This window comes from Hemicordylus capensis, chromosome 6 (genome assembly GCF_027244095.1).
Source record: "Hemicordylus capensis ecotype Gifberg chromosome 6, rHemCap1.1.pri, whole genome shotgun sequence".
In the NCBI taxonomy this organism is placed as follows: Eukaryota; Metazoa; Chordata; class Lepidosauria; order Squamata; family Cordylidae; genus Hemicordylus; species Hemicordylus capensis.
The window spans coordinates 164442434-164464252 of record NC_069662.1 but is presented as its reverse complement, the minus strand read 5'-3'; the positions used below and the strand labels follow the sequence as shown (position 1 = coordinate 164464252).

The window sequence follows — 21819 nt, the reverse complement described above, 5'->3', positions numbered from 1 at the left end:
TGCCTGGCAAACTACATAATTAGCTATCTTGATAGACAAGCATGCGGTTGAGTAAGTCCGCCTGCCAAGCATGTCCAGCTTGCGGCCTTCTTTAACTGCTGGTGTTGTATGTTGCTTACCACCTTTAGTTGTTGTCGCACAATCTACTACCAGAGAATTTGGAGCAGGATGGTGCACCAGGTAAGCATTTTCCTCCTCTTGAATACGATATAGAGTCTCCAATCGCTTGGAAGTAGGTGTTGAAGTCTGTAATACCTCCCAAGCCGACTTAGCCGCCCTTGAATATGTGGCAGCATAGGCAGGTAAACCGGCTGGAGGCCCGCAGCAGACTGCATCATATTATAAATGGGGTCCTCTAAGACAGTTGTTTTTTCCTTGAGGTGTAGACCCAGCACTCAAGCCAATTCTGCCACCTGCTGATGGTAACCTTTCATTTCCTCATTAGGAGAAATTGATGGAACTGATGCAACATCCAAGTCTGGATCCAGGAGTGAAGGAGTCTCTGGATTTTCGGGATCTCCTTCTGTTGAGTCTGAGGTATAGTCCTCCTCAATATCATCATCATCGTCGTCTTCTCTAGACGAAACAGGTGAGTTGCCTACAGCTCCAGAGGTCACTCTAACTGGTTCCTTAGCTGTCTGTGTTGCTGCCTGGTGGAGAACGGAGAGCAACGGTTGGGTTGACGTAAGTGGCATATCAGTCTGCAACGAAATTGATCGCTGCGCTGGCAGTGTGAGTTCTGGTCTGAGTGGTAAGTGTGTCTGAAGCGAAACCGTACGTTGAGTAGGTCTCGGTACAGAGGCTTGGACGGCCGTCTCCGCCCACTGCACAGGAATCATAGGCTGCACAGCAGTTTGCACAACTGTCTCAGTTCTAGTAGCTTGCATGACAGTTTGCACGGCAGTCTCCATGCTATGTGCTCTTACGGGGGGGGGGGAGGGAGTAGTCCTCTTATTGGGGGGGGGAAGGGAGTAGTCCTCTCGAGATATTGTTATGGAATCTCCCCAACCACCTCTGGGTAGGAGACCCATGACAGGTGTAGCCTTTGCTGAAAGAGAGGGCGTCTTAGGAATATGCAGAGCATTATAATCACCTTCATTGAAACCAGTAAAGGTGTAGGTAGAAGGTGTACTCTCCTCCGAATTAAGCAAGCGTGCCAGCCTGCTCCCGGGAGAAAGCTCTCTTTGCCCTGGCGTGGTCACATGGGACATTCCAGATGTTGGCAATTGGATGACCCCTGAATTTTCCTCTTCATAGGGCACGATGCCGAGGTTGATGTCGGGCATGATGTCGATGTCTGGTACGATGTCGAGTTCGGTGTCAAGAATAACTGCAACCATCGACTCCGGAGCAGCGAAGCCTGTAGACGCCAGCCTCGATGCCGAGTGGTGTCGGTGTTGAGAAGTTGGTATCGAAGGTGCCGCCGTCTCCTGTCTATTCTCCCTCGACGCTGAGTGGTCTCGATGTCAAGACAGTGGAGTCAATGGAGACTGGTGAGGTGTCGGCGCTGGGGATAAGGAAGCCGCTCGCCGTCGAGGGATGACGTAATTCTGTACACCTGAAGGCAAGGGAGTGTGCTCCACAACCGGCTCTAACTGCTTCTGCTTCTTAGGAGGCGGCTCCTGCTTCGAAAGCTTTTCCCTGTGCTTCCTCTTGTGGCTTGAATGGCGAACCTCCGGTCGCTTAAAAGGGGCTGATGCAGTCGAGGTAGAAGCGGTCGACGCCACAGCTTTCGATGTCGTAGCCCTCGATGCGAAAGCACTCGATGTCGAGGCCTTCTCTGCCGATTTCGAGGAACCAGCCTCCTTTGGGGTCTTAGACTGCCCTTTCGGAGCAGGACTCGGCACAGTACTCTCTGTAGCCATCTTAGGCGCCAGAGATTCCTCAAGCAAATACACCCTAAGGCGTGCTCCACGATTCTTTAAAGTCTGCTTGCTAAAAGTAACGCAGACCGAGCAGGATTTTGTGTCATGCCTCTCTCCTAAACAGAACAAGCGGAGGGCATGGCCGTCTGTTGAGGGAATCTTCCCGCGGCAGTTAGTGCACCACTTAAAGGTTGTCTTGTCCTTCCCAGACTTCCCCGAGCCATCTGTCTTACCAGATCTCTCGGTCATTTTCGAAGATTAGTCGTCCGTTCCGTTGTCAGAGGAAAAAATCAGAGATTGCAACAAATCTGAAGGGGTGTCCGTGAGGGATGCCGAGTCCGTTCCGTCGTCAGAGGGGGAAATCAGAGATCGCAACAAATTCAAAGCAGTGTCCGTGAGGGAAGCCGAGTCCGTATGCAAAATTCAAGCCAAATGATCCGAAATAACGCCAAGTCCAAAGGAGTATCCGTAAGAGTTGTCAAAGTCCGTGTCCAAAGTTCAGAAGTCCAAATAAACAAAAAACAAACTTTCTTCGAGGAGCAACTATCTCCGAGTACTGATTGCAATGGTGGTCAGAAAGAAACTGATTGCAGAGACGCCCAACCGCCACTAGAGGCTACTACAGTCACGTGCGACAGGTGGCTGCTGGCATCGCGAGGAGCTAACGAATTTTACCCGAAGCTGATCTGCGTAGGCGCAGAACCCACTATTTATGGATGATGGAACCACTATCCAGATCTAGAGTCACAGTGACAAAAGACATTAATATGCTTGCAAACTATACACACTATACAAAGACACAGACACACGTCAAGCTATACCTTCACTGAAGTCTCCACCTTGAATCATGAAGTTTTTAACCACACGGTGGAAGGTAGAGCCTTTGTAGCAGAGCTTTTTTGCAGTTGTTTTCCCAATTCCTTTTTCACCTACAAAGGCAAAGCATGTGTAAAGTATTCGTTTCTGAAGAAATAGTCCTGCTTCCCAGCAACCCACTGCAAAGGAGAGTCAGGTCATTAGATGAAAATACTGACCAATGGACCCACTGGAGCTGCTGTGCATGTTGCAGGAAACTCTGGCAGTGTTGCATAACAGGGCAGTGTCCACACAGTTGTGCGCTGCTACGTTCGTTTCCAATGGAAATAGCACTGTGCAACTACACATATGCCTTTTAAAATCATTACACAACTGCCCTAGTGCGCAACAATATCAGGGCTGCCTGCTATGCGTGCAGCAACCTCAGCAGGTACTGAACACTGGTGCTCCACTGCACGGAATGTCAGCCATTGTCTTTTAAAAAGTTATATGCACCAGTGTATTTGGTAATTCACTAACTCCCCCCCGCCCCGTTTTAACATTGTGGACAATTTGCTTGGCATTAATCACATTAGCAATTTCTGCCATCATTTGATAGACGTTCCACCCCCAGACTGTAGTCAGAAAGAGATTGGGAGAGTTTAAATAAGATTTAATCTCTTAGGATCAAGAGACATCCCATGATCCAATAAGTACAAGAGCTACTCTTTGGACTGATAATTTTATCTTTCAATGAGGGGAGTCTTGAAGAGGCAAAGGAAATGAACTCAAGTGAGCCCAACTCCTCCTCTTCCCAACGAACAACCGTGTGGGGGGGGGGTAATGTCCAAGAGGCATCATATCAAATGTAACTCTAAATCCATGACGTTTAGAAATGTATTCTTACACATTATCCTTCAGCCTAGTAGACCAGGATATCACTCACTTCTGAAGTCAATATCTGATGCCACTCAGAACTCTGGTACATTCCTGAGTCTACCTAGAAGCAGTGCACCAGAAGCACAGGATCCAACCTACACCTGTTTTTCCTCTTCTATAACACACAGAGAAAATCCGAGGCAACAATATATCTCATGGAGATATCATATATTATTATACCATCTTACAAATAATTTCATAATTTGAGGGGTGGTGCTGCACATATCATGGAACTATCAGAACCCAGTTATGATGTAGTCAAGAGTGAGCTTTCCAAGTATAAGTGTACTTTTTTTTTTAATTCTGGCGAGCACTTTTCTGGTATCTGCTCCAGCCTGAGAGGGGGACACAAGCAGTTTCTGAGCATCTATGAAAGTCAGCCAAATTTTGGGACCCCTAAATTATAATGCTATGCACTGAATAAAAATAATTAAAGTTATTCATAACTACAGGAAAAACCAAGTTACCTGTACACAGGCAGAGAAAGTTTTTGCAAGTTCTTGGGCATACATCAGAGAAAAGTTGAAATACAATACGACCAACTGGAATAAAATTAAAATATGGTTATTTTATAACTCCAAAATGTCCAGATCAAAGCAGTGAACCCTCCTTAACTACAATATTTTGCTTTCATATTCTCTTGTTAGACATGAAACAGTAGCAACGTAATTGTATCTTTTCCAAGAAAAGTTAAACATCTTTAAAGCTTTACCCAGTCCTTGATGCTATTCATTCACACATAGAAAGGACTTTTTGGACTCACATGCTCTCTCTCTGGCAGCAAGAGACAAAGAGAGGTACAAGCAGAAAGTGTGTGGGTGTACTTGCTAACCATTTTTATTCTGCACAGGTGTCCAAACAAGCAGGTAAGTGGCCTAATGACGACTCAGGAACATGTCATAATTTGCCACACCTTTCTACAAATCAGGTTCAAAATGGTTAGAGCTGCTTGGGGATGGGACCAAACATCTCTGCTTTGCATGATGCAAAGATCAGGGGCAGAGCATCTCTGTTTTGCATGCAGAAGGTCCCAGGTTCAATTGCTGGCATCTCTAGACAGGGTCTGGAAAACCCCTTGCCTCTTTTGCCTTTGGAGTCCCGTTGACGGCGGGAGCGCCTGCACACAGCCTGCAAAAGCAGGCGTTCGCTGAGTCTCACAGCTCCCGTAAGCTTTTTAGCCTTTTTAAGCTTCTCCTTGCTCTCCTTGAGCGTTTTCTTTTTTGCTTTCTTTGGGGAAAGCAGTTGGGGCGGGGGATGGGCCGCCGCCGGAGCGGGGTAGGCCGTCCCCGAGGCAGCGGGGTTGCCCAGAGTGGGCAGAGGGTTCGGGGGTGGCCCGTCCGGAGCCAAAGTGCCCTCAGACAATGAGCCCTGAAGGAGCTCTTCAGCATGTGCTACCTCCATTGCCCAGCCACGGAAAAAACCGCCAAACAAACTAATGGTAAAAACAAAAGTGAAAGTACCAATTAGCCAAATTGAAAGGAAAAAAGGATTTAGAAATTTGAGAAAAGAACAAGAACTAAGGCAGTCTCCTTCCCACCTTGCACAAGAAACGAGAAGGAGAAAGAGCCATTTGTTGCAGAGCAATTTCTAATGCGACCAAGCCTTGAGCAGACAAGACCGGAACTGGGGAAGCCTCCAGTAGGTGGGAGGATCTACAAGTTTATTATCCGGTCTTGTCTTGAGCATGCTCAGTGCCTGATCCCTTACTGATGATCTCCAGACAGGGGAAAAACCCCTTCACTGAAATCCTGGGTAAGCTGCTGCCAGTCAGGGAGACGATACTGAGCTAGATGGACCAATGGTCCAACTTAGTATTAGGCAGCTTCCTATGTTCCTATGAAGTGCAGACTGATTCCAAATACCAAGGCTGCTTTGTATCTGCCTGGGTCTTTCAATATTTGCCTAGTTCTTGTTTTCATGCCAGCAATTTCTTTCATTTTCTCTTCCTGTTTGTAATTTATTTGTATTGCTGAAATCTTTAAATTGTACCCTTCTTTGAGATTATTGAAAAGCAGGCTAAAAATAGCCTAAATAAATAGAGTTGGAAAAAGGAGCCTATGCAAACCCTATTCCCCAGTTATTTTTAATACCTTGCACATTCATCACTTTCTTTTGGAATCAACATACCTAGTTGCATTTGAGATTGCACAACATTTCTCTGTTTGAAGCAATCGATTCATTTGTATATTATCTGAAAAATTCATATGTCAGATGACAAAACAGTAGACAAGTCTACTCTGCTCAGACTACTCTCTTCTTTGTATATCTCGTGTGTGTGTGTGTGTGTGTGTGTGTGTGTGTGTGTGAGAGAGAGAGAGAGAGAGAGAGAGAGAGAGAGAGAGAGGGGGGGGGGGGAGTACCAAGCTAAGAAACAACAGGATTACAGACTAAGCCTCTGTCTCTGACATTCTTTGCTGGCCCAAAGTATGATCTCTCCTCCCCTGCCAATAAGCAGTATGGTATTAAAAGGGGAAAGGCACAGTAATAACATCTCGTATCGCTACCTGACAGCAGAGCTGTGAGTAGACAAGTAAAGGTGCGGGGGGGGGGGAATCAGTGCTACCATACTTGACAGCAGCCAAGTGCTTACACTGCTCACTTTATATTTCTCTTACCAGATGTGTAGGTTTCTGCCAGCAGAGATAGGATTGTTAAGCTATTTTTCACAAGCAACTCCAAGGAAGGTTTAGCATCCAAAACATTCACTTCTGAATACTGTCAAAATGAGCCAAAGTGGAAGAGGTTCCATTTTATATCTAAGTATGTTCTAAACAACTTAGGTTAAAAACTGAGGTAAGAGTCACTCACAAAAATGACCTTCATCTGCTGAGACCAGCACAGCTGAAGGAGGAAAAAACAAGGGACAGGAAGGTCTCACAGAGGAGGTAATAAAATGGTTTCTGAGCTCTACCACTTCAGAATGCAGGTGGTGGCTCACACTACTGAATTAAAAGAGAAGAGCCACAGCACGTAAGAAACTAGGATGTTAAGGTCGTTATATCTGCCTCCCCCACATATACACATACTCGTACTGTCTTTGAAGCAGTACAGCTAAGAAACATTATACCTACAGTGAAGGAAATAAGTATTTGATCCCCTGCTGATTTTGTCCGTTTGCCCTCTGACGCAGAAATGACCAGGCTATAATTGGAATGGTAGGTTTATTGTAGCTGTGAGAGACAGAATAACAACAAACAAACCCTCAAAAGCCCAGTGCCCAAAAGTCAGCGAAGGATTTGCATTGTAGTGAGGGAAATAAGTATTCGATCCCTTCACAAAAGATGTCTTAGTCCTTGGTGGCAAAACCCTTGTTGGCAATCACAGAGGTCAGACGTTTCTTGTAGTTGGCCACCAGGTTTGCACACAACCCAGGAGGGATGTTGTCCCACTCCTCTTTGCAGATCCTCTCCAAGTCAGAAAGGTTTCGAGGCTGATGTTTGGCAACCCGAACCTTCAGCTCCCTCCACAGATTTTCTATGGGATTAAGGTCTGGAGACTGGCTGGGCCACTCCAGGACCTTCATGTGCTTCTTCTTGAGCCACTCCTTTGTTGCCTTGGCTGTGTGTTTTGGGTCATTGTCATGCTGGAATACCCATCCACGACCCATTCTCAATGCCCTGACTGAGGGAAGGAGGTGCTCACCCAAGATCTGACGGTACATGGTCCCGTCCATCGTCCCTTCGATACGGTGAAGGTGTCCTGTCCCCTTAGCAGAAAAACACCCCCAAAGCATAATGTGTCCACCTCCATGTTTGACGGTGGGGATGGTGTTCTTGGGCTCATAGGCAGCATTCCTCCTCCTCCACACGCAGCGAGTTGAGTTGATGCCAAAGAGCTCGATTTTGGTCTCATTTGACCACAACACTTTGGCCCAGTTCTCCTCTGGATCATTCAGATGTGCATTGGCAAACTGCAGACGGGCCTGTACATGTGCTGCCTTGAGCAGGGGGACCTTGCGGGCACTGCAAGATTTCAGTCCTTCACGGCAGAGTGTGTTACCAATTGTTTTCTTGGTGACTATGGTTCCAGCTGCCCTGAGATCATTGACAAGTTCCCCCCGTGTAGTTCTGGGCTGCTTTGCCACCGTTCTCATGATCATTGCAACTCCACGAGGTGAGATCTTGCATGGAGCCCCAGACCGAGGGAGATTGACAGTTATTTTGTGTTTCTTCCAAACGGCAAACGGACAAAATCAGCAGGAGATCAAATACTTATTTCCTTCACTGTATGTGCAAAGTATATATGAAAAAATACAGTACAACCTCATCTTCTGTTTTGTGACAACTAGGCCTCAGTCTTGGGTGCTGCTAGTCTCTTACCCCTCCTTTCCCACCAAATGAAATCTGCAACCCTTCCGCATTCAATGAAAGATTAGATCCACATGTACTAGCATACATTTATAAAATACTATACATTTAGTACACATAACTATAATGATATACTCTTCCTCACTATATTGCAACAAATGCTCAAAGTCTTCCCTGTCTCAGCACACCTGGTAAAAATTCACTCCCATCTTCAACGGCCACAGCCCAACTGCCAAATATTTCTTCTTTCACTGCCACCTGCAACATTCTGCTCCTACTTGCCCTCAAATCCTCCTTCCCCTATAGGTAACATCCGTGGGTATCTCCCTTGCCTCAAATATCCATAGAAAAAAGGTTGAACAGTCAAAATTTTGCAGTCAAGATATATTGCATGAGTCCTTACTTTTAAAACCCTCCATGACCTTGCCCACTCCACAGCTCTCTGATGTTATATCTTAATATATCCTTGCCTCTGATCTTTGCTCATCCACCTTCAACACCCTCAGTCACCCAAAGATGTCCTGCTCCCATGAATCAACTCTGCCTTTCTCCACTGATGCCCCTTACGTGCTTGGAACTGTCTCCTGGAACACCTCCATAACATCTCCAATTCCTTCAAATTCCTCCTTAAAACTTATCTATTCTCTGAAGCCTTTGAAACAACTCCTTAGATCCAATACTCAACTATAACTAAGCCTATTAAAAATATTTATGTGCCACTTCTCAACAAAAAGTTCACAGAACAGTTATGTGTAACTGCATATTCTTCCCCAGCTTATTCCTGCCTCCACTTAACTGGCAGAATTTCTGCATAATTGTTTTTAATTCACTTTAAATTTAATCACTTTTAAACTATGTTTAAAGGACAAGGAGGCACACAAAAGTGGGAAGGAAGCAGCAAAAGCAATCTTTTGAAAATTAAATTAAATGTGTGGGTAGTTGGAACAGAATAAGTAGTACATATCCTGTGATACTGCATGATACAGTTCAGAGGAGCCCTTCTTTATAACATTTCAAATAGTATTCTTTATTTTAAAATGCCAATGCTCTAATCTAGGATTTGTTCTATACTTTTAGAACAGACTCAGCCCAGTAATCTATAAAATGACCCTGAAGAACTTACTGTTTTTCCAAGAAATCCCCGAATACCACTGAAAAGTCTTCTTGCTTAAGTAATTCTGAAACCAAAAAACTTCTGCACTTTGCTACTTCCTTCAACCAGTTTGATAAATCCATAATGGAACACATAGTTTAGATGCAACTTTTCAAAACTAAGATTTTCTTGGAATGATGAATGATACACAACTCAAGGTATTCATACCATCTCTTAAGACTACTCCTGAAAGGGATAGTTTGAGACTCTGGTAATTAAAGGGCATTTTAAAGACAATCAAAACCCATTTATTTTCAATGGTAGAGAACTGCAGAGGGAGTGCAGACAGGCAATTCCATTTGATATCTGTCCCTTCCCCTACTGACTAAAGGTTTTTCAGTAAAATGCACATCATTAAAGCTCTTCGCATTCCAAAATGCCTATTGCTCTTCAAGCAAGATGTTTCTTCTTCCACTCTATTTGAACCCAATTCAGCACATATTAAGACGTACGAGAATTTGTTATTTTTTTTTTTAAGCATCGCCAAACTGTAGGCGGGAAACAAATGAAAAGCTATAGGATTCACTTCTGTTTTATTAACTAAGTCAGGTTCCCACTAAAAGTGCTTCAAGCAACATCTCTAAACTACTGCCATTACGGTGGTAAAATGAATCCAAAAAGTTAAAATCAATAACCAAATATTAAAAAGCAGTAATTAAAAGACAATGAAGAGATGCCATGTTGCATGCTACCCAATACCTAATGAAACAGGTGAGTGTTCACCAATTTTCTAAACATCAGCAAGAATATTGCATTTCTGCTGCTGTATACTAGATAAAAACATTTTACAGCATACAAGGTAAGATTCAGGCCACTTAGTAATTTCATCTAAAACTGAGGCATCAAGCAAGTGTAGGCCTCTATGATTAGCAACACACAAGCTTTCACTCCCACTCACCCTCTCAGAGAGTATACACATACCACTGCTGACTGCAGTCACCCAAAAAGAACAGCTCAGGACTGGCTTCCTGCTGGGATTAAGAGCAGGGGTCTCAAAGCTATGGCCTCGAAGCCAGATGAGTACCACCATTCCTAGAGAGATCTGTGAAGGAGAAGGAAGACTATCTGGAGCAGTATGCAACCTCAATATCTTTCTCTGCCTAAAAAAGAAAATGAAGTTGCAGAGTGGGAAGCAAAGAAGTTAGAAGAAGAGTGTGAATCAAGAAAAGTAGATCTGGGGACTAGGAAAGATAAATTCTCTCCTTACACTGGCAGTCAATCAGTATATCCAAATATCATCTCCACAAAAGGATGTAAACCCATGCTCTACATTCATGTAAACTGACAGCAAAACTCTTCTGTTCTCCCAAACATGCAGTTTATTTTAAATGATTTTAAAAGCATCCTTGTGGTTGCTTTTAAATAGCCTACAGTGCTCTTGAAACACAGAACACAGTAGTCCTATTCACTTATTATTAAAACTGTGGAGGCCATATGCAGGTATAACAGATCAAGGAAGCACAATGGCAAAGACTGATCCACTCCAATCCACTCTAAATCCATGTCCCCCTGCCTGCTCTCTATGCATATAGCATTTGTTTGAGGAAAAAGCTGTACTTGGGGAGTAATCTTTCCCCGACCAAGAATACCAGACACCTGTGGAGGATGAGTTGCGTTGTTTAAAAACACAGTAAGAACTGCTAGCATACATCTCTTGATGCTAGCCTACATTCAGATCAGTGTTGTGCTAGCATATAGGCATGTGCCCGAAATGTTTCGGAGGCCATTATGAAGGCCTCCAAAAAGTTTCAGCACTGCGGGCGGTTTTGGTGTTTCGGCGCCGGCGGGGGTAGCGCTTTAAGGGCGGGGGAGGGTGTACTCACCCCTCCCGCCGCATTTCCCCTGCCAGCGCCTTGTTTTTTTTAAGCCCCTTGGGGCGGCAGCGTTCCTCCCTGCCGCCCCGTTGGCTGGAAGTGGCCGGAAGTGGCGAGTGCACGTGCGCCTGTTGCGTGCGCGCGCCCTTCTGCCGTGTGTGCGCACGCGCACGATGGATGCACGTGCACTCGCGACTTCCGGCCGACGGGGCAAACGGGGCGGCAGGGAGGAACGCTGCCGCCCCAAGGGGCTTAAAAAAAACACAAGGCGCTGGCGGGGGAAATGCGGCGGGAGGGGTGAGTACACCCTCCCCCGCCCTTAAAGCGCTACCCCCGCCGGCGCCGAAGATTTCCGTGAACATCCCTACTAGCATATGAATGCAGTTCAGTGATGCTATGTAAAGAAAGAAACATATGTTCTAGACTAGATCTTGCACTAGTTAAACATAAGAATAAACTTGCTGGGTCAGGCCTAAGGCCCATCCAGTCCAGCATCCTGTTTCACACAGTAGCCCACCAGATGCCCTTAAAAAGACCACAGGCAGGAGCCAAGGACATGCCCTCTCTCTTGCTATTGCTCTTGCAACTGGTATTTAGAGGCATCTTGCCTCTGAGGCTGGAGGTGGCCTTTAGCCACCAGACTAGTAGCTATCAATAGACCTGTTCTCCATGAATTTGTCTAAGCCCCATTTAAAGCTGTCTATGCTAGTGGCCATCACCATGTCCCGTGGCAGAGAATTCCATAAATTATGTGCGGTGTGAAAAAGTACTTCCTTTTGTTAATCCTAAATTTCCTGACCTTCTGTTTCATGGGATGACCCCTGGTTCGAGTGTTGTGAGAGAGGGAGAAAAATTATCTCTGTCCATTCTCTCTATTCCATGCATAATTTTATACACCTCTATCATGACCCCCTGTAGTCACCACGTTTCCAAACGGAAAAGCTTCAGATGCTGTAGCCTTGCCTCATAAGGAAGGTGCTCCAGGCCCCTGATCATCTTGGCTGCCCTCTTCTACACCTTTTCCAGTTCTACAATGTCCTTCTTAAGAAACAGTGACCAGAACTGCATGCAGTACTCCAGATGTGGCCACACTATAGATTTGTATAAGGGCATTATAATATTAGCATTTTTATTTTCATTATTTTCAATCCCCTTGAAGATCCCCAAAGACGTTGAGGAGTTGCACAAGAAGTTGTGTAACCTTCATCACAGAGCACTGCAACATTACATAGCTCTGCAAGCTTAAGTGCGTGTAACTTTTCTCATTGCACCACAACATGTTAGCTACTTTATCTGGGAACAGTGTCCACAATTTTGACAAGTGAACAGGGCTAGTACCATTCTTTTACTAACATCTGTGTAAATTTAGAGTTATTTACTCACAATTGAATATTTGGGGTTGGAATCTACAAGCTATGTTGAAAGGCATGGATCCATAAACAAGAACATAGGAACAGTCCTGCTGGATCAAGCCCAAGGCCTATCTAGTCCAGCATCCTGTTTCACATGGCTACCAGATGCCTGTAGAGAGCCCACAGGCAAGGGCATGCCCTCTCTCCAGCTGTTGCTTTCTGAGTGGGTCTTGTGGTAGCAAGCATGACTTGTCCCCTTAGCTAAGCAGGGTCAGCCCTGGCTGCATATGAATGGGAGACTACATGTGTGAGCACTGTAAGGTATTCCCCTCAAAGGATGGTGCCGCTCTGGGAAGAGCATTTAGGTTCCAAGTTCCCTTCCTGGCAGCAACTCCAAGATAGGGCTGAAAGAGATTCCTGCCTGCAACCTTGGAGAAGCCACTGCCAGTCTGTGAAGACAATACTGAGCTAGATAAACCAATGGTCTGACTCAGTATATGGCAGCTTCCTATGCTTACACTTACGCTTATTAATTATTTTATCCTAGATCAGCCAATTCCAGTTCTTGTGGCAACTTACAGTTAAGGAAAGTCTTCAATACACAGTGAAATTGCAAAACATTACAAATCCATTTATGAAGGAGGCTTTTTAATGGCCTTCATTTTAGATAGACATAAGGGTAGGTTTCCAAACATACATGTACTGAAGTACAATATTGAAGTTTATATGCACCAAGGAATTCTCCCATGACTACTAAAGCAAGACTACTAAGGAAGGAACTGAAAGCAAAATACAGTAAATCAAATCAAATCATACTGTTTTCCTGCAGCTTCAAATCCATTTTATTTTTATACTCAAAAGACCACAATTCAATTCATTGCTGGCTCTTCAGAATTAAAAGCAAAATCAAACAAAAATGAAAAGACTCTTGGGCCTCTACTGATGAAAGGTTATGCCCATACTGCTTAGATTTCATCCCCAAAACCACTTGTGAGGGGGAAAAGACAATCAATACAATTATATCCATACATCCTGTTGGGCTGCATTGTTGATTTTATTATGTAGCCATTTTATTATATTTATAATTAGTTTTTTAAATATTATTGTTAAGCCCCATTGTTGATCCTGCCTGTTTGAAAGGTGAGTATAGTATCTTAAAATTAAACTGTGGATGTGGCCTTCTTGTGGAGATAGATTTCTAGGACTACTGGGCAGAAGAAGGTGGAATGACAAAGAACTATCTTATGAACCACAATATGACCAGTTTGGAAAAGAACTGCCTGAATCAAATTTTCATTCTGTAGTTACAAGAATTTTAAAGGGCAAACAAGCTACAAAGAAGTAAAGGTACAGAAAGATATTAATTCATCAGTAGTTGTGAGGCTAGAGTGGAAGAAGAGAACAACCGTGCTTAGCAATTACACCGAGCTAGTTTTAAAAAGCAATTTTGAAATATCAACAAGGCTCTATGATCAGATGTTAGCTATATCATACACATTCTAGTCCAGTGACACTCAGGACTAGAATTATGTTCTCATATAATTGGCAAATCACAACAATTCTCATGGCTAAGCATGTAGGGACAGAAAAGGCTCAGTAAGCCCTCCTAGCATAACAACTATGTGCATGCAGTTAAGATGTTATACTGCAAAATGCAGAATTTGACTTTATAGTGCATTATCTAAGGTTTTCATCCTTATTGCAACAATCATGATAGAACAGTAATTTTCTGGCACTCATAGTTGTGGAAAAGATGAAAATAGCATGTGTGAAAGCAACAGTCTTCATCTTTTCCAGGTCCAGACCCACTTTTAGCATAAACATCCATTATGGTGCTCACTTAATTCTGTACTCTGTATCTACCTACACACACAGAGAGAAGCAGCCAGTAAATCAGGCTGCAATCCACCAATATAAGATAGCACAGTATCTCAATGAAACTAATATTTAAGGACTGCTACATGTGAGAGGAAGGTATTCCCCTTAGGGGAGGAGAAGAGCACCTGCATGCAGAAGGTTCCAGGTTCCCACCCTGGCAGCATCTCCAAGAAAGGGCTGGGAAAGACTCCAACCTGCATCCTTGGAGAAGCTGCTGCCAGTCTGTGTAGACAATACTGAGCTAGATGGACCAATGGTCTGACTCAGCAGAAGGCATCTTCCTATGTTCCTATGTAGGGAACTTGTGCCTAAAAGTCACCTGTCAATTCCCTAATTCTGTCCCCCTCTCTCCACCAGTGTGGAGAGAGGGGGTGTGGTGTAGTGGTTAGAGTGCGGGTCTAGGACAAGGAAGACCCAAGTTCAAAGCCCCATTCAGCCATGATACTTGCTGGGTGACTCTGGACCAGTCACTTCTCTCTCAGCCTAACCTACTTCACAGGGTTGTTGTGAGGAGAAACTTATGTAGTACACCGCCCTGGGCTCCTTCGAGGAAGAGCAAGATTTTAAAAAATGATTTTTAAAAACCAGTGCAGCTGCACTTTATGTCAGCATGCATTATGCACAATTGCATGTATGCTAATTTGTTCTTCCAATCACATTCAGATAGGTGTGTATGGGGAGGCGGGGGGTGGGGGTGGGATTTTCAGCAGATCTCCTAATCACCCCACTCCTATTACAATGTGACTGAAATAAGAATTTCTAATATATGAATGCTAAAATCCTTCCCAGCCAGGCTTCTCTAATCCAAATCCTTCTTTATCCGGTAATATGCTTTTACTTTTTCTACTCATTTTCACAAAGCCACCTCAAATCACTCGGATTATATACAACCTTTTATTACACCACATCTATATTCTATAATATAGAACAAAAACATCATAGGACACCAACTAACATGTGGCAGCAATTTTGAAAGTGTAAGTCATTATAAATGGCTAGACATTAACAAAGTTAACAGTCAACTTCAGCACTGCACTAGAGAAAAAAGATAATTCCTCAGCAGTATGAATTATGACAGCCATATATGTAAAACCTTTATTCTAAGGAGCATAGTAACTGCACATACTTCTGCTCCAGGGCTTGCCTTAACACTAGCAGTAAGTGAAAAATCTTTCCAAAAAACAAACAGCCATCTCACAACACAGCTCTTACCTGGCTCTCGGTTGATTTCTATGTCGAAGAAGCACTGAGGCCGATCCTGTGCCCCCATGGCAGCAGGTGGCCCTGGCACCTCTTCACCCTGAGAAGAACAAACGCACCTCAGAACTGAAATAACTCAGAATTTCAAGCAGCTCAATACAAGTTGCTCTCTGGAGAAGCTGGATGCTATTTATTTGGTGGCTTCAATGCCAGTCCAAACTGGGGTCCCCTCCCACCATAGAGGGTGGAGTGCCGGTGTTGGAAGCAATCAACCACCCACATCACAAAGCAGCCAATGATAACAGATAGCGTAGATTTCACCTGATCCAAGCTGGATGTTTTCTATTTATACTGAGGATCTCTCACCAGGAGGAGGTGCAGAGAGGGTAAGAGCAGATAATAGGTTTCACTGCAAGAAGCTACAATAGTAATCATTCTGAATTTGATATTCTATGAACATTTGGGGGTGGAGGATTGTCCCTGATCAGTTTCCATTTGCCTGTGAAGGATAGAAAACCCTGCTCTCACCTCTCTGTAAGACATGAAAACAGCTAGCACGATAGGATTGCACGCTGAAAAACTATAGACTCTACTCAGCCTACAACAGAGTCAGGGAGTACCATGCACCCAAGCATATTTTGGAAGGCAGAGAGGAGAAAATTCAACTCTTCTAGTCTCTCACATTTGTTAGGGCAGAGTGAACACTTGTGCCCCAATCTGGGAAGGATCTCATGAATTTGCACCTTTCCTGATCGAGTTCACATTAGAAAAAGGATAGAGAACCCCTGTGTGAAAAACTCTTCCATATACTACTACTATTATTTACAGCCTGATCCTAAAGCCAGGATTATATCCTTAATGTGTATTTTACTGCAAGCAAGGCATTACAGGCATTTATTTATTTATTTATTCTGTTAGATTTATAAACAGCCTTTCATTAACATAGCCTCAAGGTGGTTTACAATAAATTGATATTTGGTGGGGGATAGCACTGGAGCCTACCAAGCACACCCCAAGTGTATAAGACAGCTTACTTATTTTATACATGTTAACAAACCACACTCTCTCAGCCTTAATTCCTCATCTGTAAAGGATAAAAAGTAACTCAAATAACTATCCTCAGAAGAGCGTTATAGTAAGTTAAAGAGAAGTTTACTGGTCCAGGGATAGGAGTCTGTGTGTACAAAACCTTAGGTTCAAACCCCAAACTCCTGCAATTAATGTGGGTGGGGGGAGCAATATAAATGTGCTTTGTTTTACAGAAATTGCATTGCTCAGTGCAGCATCTACAGGTACAATAGGATTTTCCGATGCCTGAAAACTCAGCCCAACGTGATGGAGATCCAGCCCAACAGGAGAAAGCAGCCCTGTTCAGACATGAGGTGGTATATGCGTACAGACATCTATACAGGCTTTTCTTCAAGCTACTCTACAGAAATAGATAAGTTTCTTCTGTCACTGACCGGCATATACTCTACATGTGTTCGTTTTAGAAGTGAACCTGGGGATGCCCAGCCCACCCCCCTCCAAGGCAGCATACAGAAAGGAAGCATGCTGCTGTACATGCACTGAACGTAACAAATGCAAATATTTATACACCACTCTTCAACCCAAGTTCTCAAAGCAGTTTACACAGAAAAATAAATACATAAGTAAGATGACTCCCTGTCCCCAAAGGGCTCACTATCTAAAAAATGAACATAACGACAGGCAACAGTTACTGGAGGGATGCTGTGCAGGGGCTGGAGAGGGCCAGTTGCTCTCCCCCTGCTAAATACAAGAGAATCGCCACCTTAAAAAGGGGTCTCTTTGCTCAGTCGGCACAACTCTAGGCGCGTTCAGATCCCGGTGTGCGTACGCTGTACACGCGTTGAACGTAATGTGTGAACGGGGGGGAGAAATAAAGGGGGCTATCGTGCCCGACACTGCACAAGGGACAGGCGCCAGGGGCCGAACACAGGGAGGAGCCAGGCTTCGTTTGTTTACTATCGTCCTTCACCCTCCCTGCCTGTGACGAGGGGCGACGACGGACGGTCTCACCCCGCGGGGGGGGGGTGAGGAGGAGGAGGGGGGACCCGCCGGCCTGGGGCCTATTGCCGGGGGGGGGGTTGAAGAGAGGAGGCTTTCACCACAGGATGTGCCCGCCCCTCACCGTGAGGTCAGGGCGGGCTCCTTAGTTAGTAGTTACCTGCCGTCAGCCACCCCAGAGCTTGGCTTCCTCTTCGCCGTCCCACGCCTCGCCTGCCTCCCACCCTTGGCCGCTCCCCGGGGAGTCAGCGCTGCCGCTAACGGTCTGCCCTGAGGGAAGGCAGCCGACGGCGCGCCCGAGCAGCCCCGCCCACCCACCTACCTCTCTGTCGCGCGCGCGCGCCCCCTGCTCCCCCTATCTCCCCCCCACCTCGTTCAGACCTGCCACTCTCTTGCTCGCGCACGCGCCGTCCCTAGCTCCTCGCCTTCCCATTGGCCGGGCGCAGGGATCAAGCCCCGCCCCCGTTCTCTCCGGCGGCCGCCGTCGCGCGCGCGAGGAAAGCTCTTTCTCTGGGCTACGTTTCATTCCCTCCTCCCTCCCTCCACTTCTTCCGCATCAGCAGCAGCGGCGTCGACGTGGCCAAGCCACGCCCTCCCCTGAGGGCCCCGTTCTCCGACCAGCTTGTCTTGGGATCGGAGAGGGGCGGGGCGAGGGAAAGGGAAGGGTGTCTGCAGTTTAATAAAAGAGCTCGCGCCTCCGCGGTCCTGTCTCCCTCCCCAAGCCATCCCCGCCCACACGTTGTAATATCGCGAGAACCTGTGCATCTCGCGTCCTCCTGCCCATATTTCACCCGTGACGTGGCAGTGTGCGACTGGGTTTTGGAGACGAAAAAAATGAAGGGACTGTTGTTGTTTTTTGCCGGGGGGAGCGGGGAGGTATTCAATGAAATGCATTTTAATTATTTTGTTTTAACTCAGCAAGGTAGATATTAATTTAAGTTTGCTAGGAATTTTGTCTTGCACAAACTGGTTCCCTAAGGCTGCTGGCTGGCCTCTGAGCATGTAAAGAGTGCCTTTCCCACCATTTCAAATAGTGGGGAGAGGCTTTGAGCATGTGAAGGTCGCCTTTGATTGGTGAAGGAAACAAGATTATATTTTGAGGGAGTGGAATGTGCCTCTGAGCATTTGAAGAGTGCCTCTCCTACTGATGGAACTTATTTTTTTAAAAAAGAGAGAAATGGCTTTGAGCATTTAGATGGGGGGGGGAGATATTTTTTTCAAATGCAGGTCATTAAAAAAAAATCCACCTTTCAGTGCAGGGGTGTAACAAGGCTGGAGTGGGCCCAGAGACAAAATTTTAAAATGGGTCCCTCGCTGATACACACACACTCACTTCACATGTGACTTGCCTCTGGGGGGCCCCTCGAGGCATGGGGGGCCCCAGGCAGCTGCCTCCCCTTGCCTAATGGTAGTTATGCCAAAAAAGATATTTTTTTCAAATGCAGGTCATTAAAAAAAACCCACCTTTCAGTGTGAGAGCCCACTGCACCAACATCTTCACAGTGCTACGCTTTGCCCAGCAGAAATGGGCTGAGAAGTTTTAAGAGCAAGGAGCCCTGTGGAGTCCCAGTAGCACCATCTTGGAAGCCTCACCTGGAGCACTGGGCCTTCCTACCATCTCCCCCAAAGAATTCTATGGGGAACATCCTGGAAAGGACTGCGCTTCCTAGCATTCTGTGCACACCCTTCCAAGATGGCGCTGGGCTCGACAGGGCTGCGTCGTTCCCCTTAAAAGAGCCCACTGGCTCTGGGCAAAGCTTGCGGGGGCTGCATGGAGTGGGCCTAATAAACAATTAGAGAGCCACACTCAAGAGTTGATGGCAGTTGGCACTGGCTCCTGGGCCTTGCAGTGTGAAGTACAGTGATGTAGGTGTTCCCTCTCAGATAGTGTGTGTATGGACCACACTTGCAGAGTGCCACTGGTGAAAGGCAGGTCTAAGCACAAACTGCTGTCCCATCCACAGCTTTCTGCTGCAAGCACATGAATGCTAACTGGGAATAAACTGCCTTTTTATCCTTTTGTTTTGCTAACATGCCAGGAGGAATGAAATTCCAGCCAGGCCAGGAAAATTCTGCCTATATTAATCCTGCTACACATTCCTGTGCTGCTGCCAGGCAATAGAAGGTTTGTGCCCTTTTAATAGCTATCAATTTTTCCATTCCAAAGGTTTACAAGAAATCGACCCCCTGCCTGCAGTGCATTGGTTCCTAAACTTGGCTGTGTGACTAGCTGTTCTAGTTTCCTCGTTCTTTGTACTGTATATCATTACATTTTCTTAAAATGCAGCTGCTATGCGGGAGGCCACTTGAAGAGCTTCCAAAGGAAAATGTGCTTTCTGCTCTCCAGTGCAGCTGTACTGTACTGCTGGGGGCCATTTCTAGGTCAGAAAGGCAGGATATAAATACCTATAATTAAATGCTCAACATGCCCAAAATGGATATGCAGCAGGAAAAGGAAAATGTTGCACAGCAGTGCTTTTCTTGGTGCCTCAGAGATTTTACAGCCCAGCCCTGTGCATGTTCACTCTAAAACGAATCCTACTGAATTCTGAGATTTACTGCCAGGTAAGCATGCATGGGGTTGCAGAGCAGGCACCAACTCTAGGTGAAGACCTAGCATCCCTAAAGGGGGCTGCTGGTACCACATCTTTAGGTGTGCTGTACCCAGCAAACCCCTGGTGCTAAATCAGTGCTTTGCTGCAACAGCAGTAGGAGAATAATAGAAATTGGTTTGGTTTTTTTAAATGCCCCATGTGCATGTGCGTTAATGAAGTAGGTAAGTGGCTATCTGGCCAGAAAACTGATACTGGCCTGGTAAATACTGGCCTGTTCCAGAAGGAACAGGTATGCAGTCTAGTAAACCTAGAACACTCAGGCTTATGTCACCAGAAGTCACTTGCATGCTAATGTCACAGGAAATGGTCAGAGGTGGACCTACGTCAACAGAAATGGCTAGAACTAGGCCTACGCCCTTAGGAACATAGGAAACTGCCATATACTGAGTCAGGCCGTTGGTCTATCTAGCTCAGTTTTGTCTTCACAGACTGGTAGCGGCTTCTCCAAGGTTGCAGGCAGGAAGCTCTCTATCAAGCTATATTGGAGAAGCCAGGGAGGGAACTTGAAACCTTCTGCTCTTCCCAGAGTGGCTTCATCCCCTGAGGGGAATATCTTGCAGTGCTCACACATCAAGTCTCCCATTCAGATGCAACCAGGGCAGACCCTGCTTAGCTATGGGGACAAGTCATGCTTGCTACCACAGGACCAGCTCTCCTCTCATGCACCTCTCTCTCCCATCCTTATGCTGCCCAGTCAGGAACTTAGTGGTCTGGACCCTTTTCCGCAAGCTATTCGCAGCCAGGGTAAGGGGAGAACATGCAAGGCTGCACCCAGCACATGATCCTGAATGTTAAGATTAGGGTGGCCAAGAGAATCATTTGGATGACCACCCATTTATGAACAGCCTTTCTATGGCACTGATGAGGGAAAGATTGCCCCCTTACCAAGATGAGTAAAAACTATAGGAAACCTTTTAGAGTATCACTGGCACAGCATCCATCAGCAAAAGGCACTGCCCCCATGCCTCCCTTCCTTACAAAGGGAGCCCACACCTCAAAGCTGTGCCTGGCAGTCATGGAACCTTCAACCATGTCATGTGATGTAGCAGGGGGCAAGGGGCATGACTAGAGGAAGAATCCTGGGGACCACAATTGGGGAGGGTTGCTAGCAGAAATACCACGGCATTCATTACTTCCAGAATTCTGCCTCTCCCCTTGAAATTCCTCATGACTTTGCTGAAGATCTCCTGATCCGCACAGCCATGGCTTTCCAGGGGGCTCAAGGCAGGTTCAGTAGGGAGGAGATGGTGGGGAAGATGTTGGCAGTGGCACACATTGCAACAGCAATACTGTGGGTGCCACTTTTTGCATGCACTGGTTAAATTTGCATGTTCTAATGTTTTTAAATTTTTTTTAAAAGGACACCAACAAAAGCATTCTGAAAAACCTTTTACCTACTTTGATGGCAAGATGATCAAAGAGCTCCTTGTCCGTCCCCCCCACCTTCCTATAAGATATCTTCATAGTTAAGCAACAAAATTAGTTTCAAAGAAGGACTGTGCCCAAGAACTATTCCATGCATGCATTTTGCCGTGTACACATGCATACATGCGCATGTGTTTTGCATGAAGGATTAATGCCTGATCACTATTTTCTTTTACATTTTCTTTTCATTAAAATAAACATATAAAACCATCAATAAAATGTTGTTAATGTGTGTGTGTATATTTACAATATATATTAGCCTGAGGTTTAGTTTTTCTAGCAGTAATTACTATGCAGTGGGGGCAGGGAAAGTCAATGGATGGAAAAAGTCAGCAGGGAAACAGACTATTGCTTTTGATGAAGTATAATCACCAGAAATCCTACAAGTTTCCCAATTCATCTTCATGAAGCTGAGCTTTCCAATGATCTTCATCACTGAAATTACTCA

The 21819-nt window shown here is 45.4% G+C and overlaps 1 protein-coding gene and 1 long non-coding RNA gene across 3 annotated transcripts in view; one reads left to right on the top strand and one right to left on the bottom strand.

Moving 5' to 3' along the window:
- The window catches only part of NKTR (natural killer cell triggering receptor), a 63445-nt gene extending 45807 nt beyond the window's left edge, over positions 1 to 17638 (bottom strand). The window contains exons 1-4 of one of the 2 annotated variants that reach the window (XM_053260894.1): positions 17492 to 17638; positions 15316 to 15403; positions 4067 to 4141; positions 2687 to 2794 (exon numbers count right to left, since the gene is read on the bottom strand). In XM_053260894.1, coding sequence (XP_053116869.1) covers positions 2687 to 2794; positions 4067 to 4141; positions 15316 to 15373 — 241 coding nt within the window. In that variant the 5' untranslated portion in view covers positions 15374 to 15403; positions 17492 to 17638. Of the gene's footprint in view, positions 1 to 2686; positions 2795 to 4066; positions 4142 to 15315; positions 15404 to 17491 lie in introns of those variants that run through there. The other variant, XM_053260895.1, reaches the window with a different exon arrangement.
- A 458-nt stretch (positions 17639 to 18096) lies between these two features.
- LOC128330606 (uncharacterized) lies at positions 18097 to 21590 on the top strand. Its single transcript, XR_008310176.1, has 3 exons — positions 18097 to 18253; positions 19371 to 19456; positions 21307 to 21590. It is a non-coding gene; the product is annotated as an uncharacterized LOC128330606 (long non-coding RNA).
- The last annotated feature ends 229 nt before the right edge of the window (positions 21591 to 21819 follow it).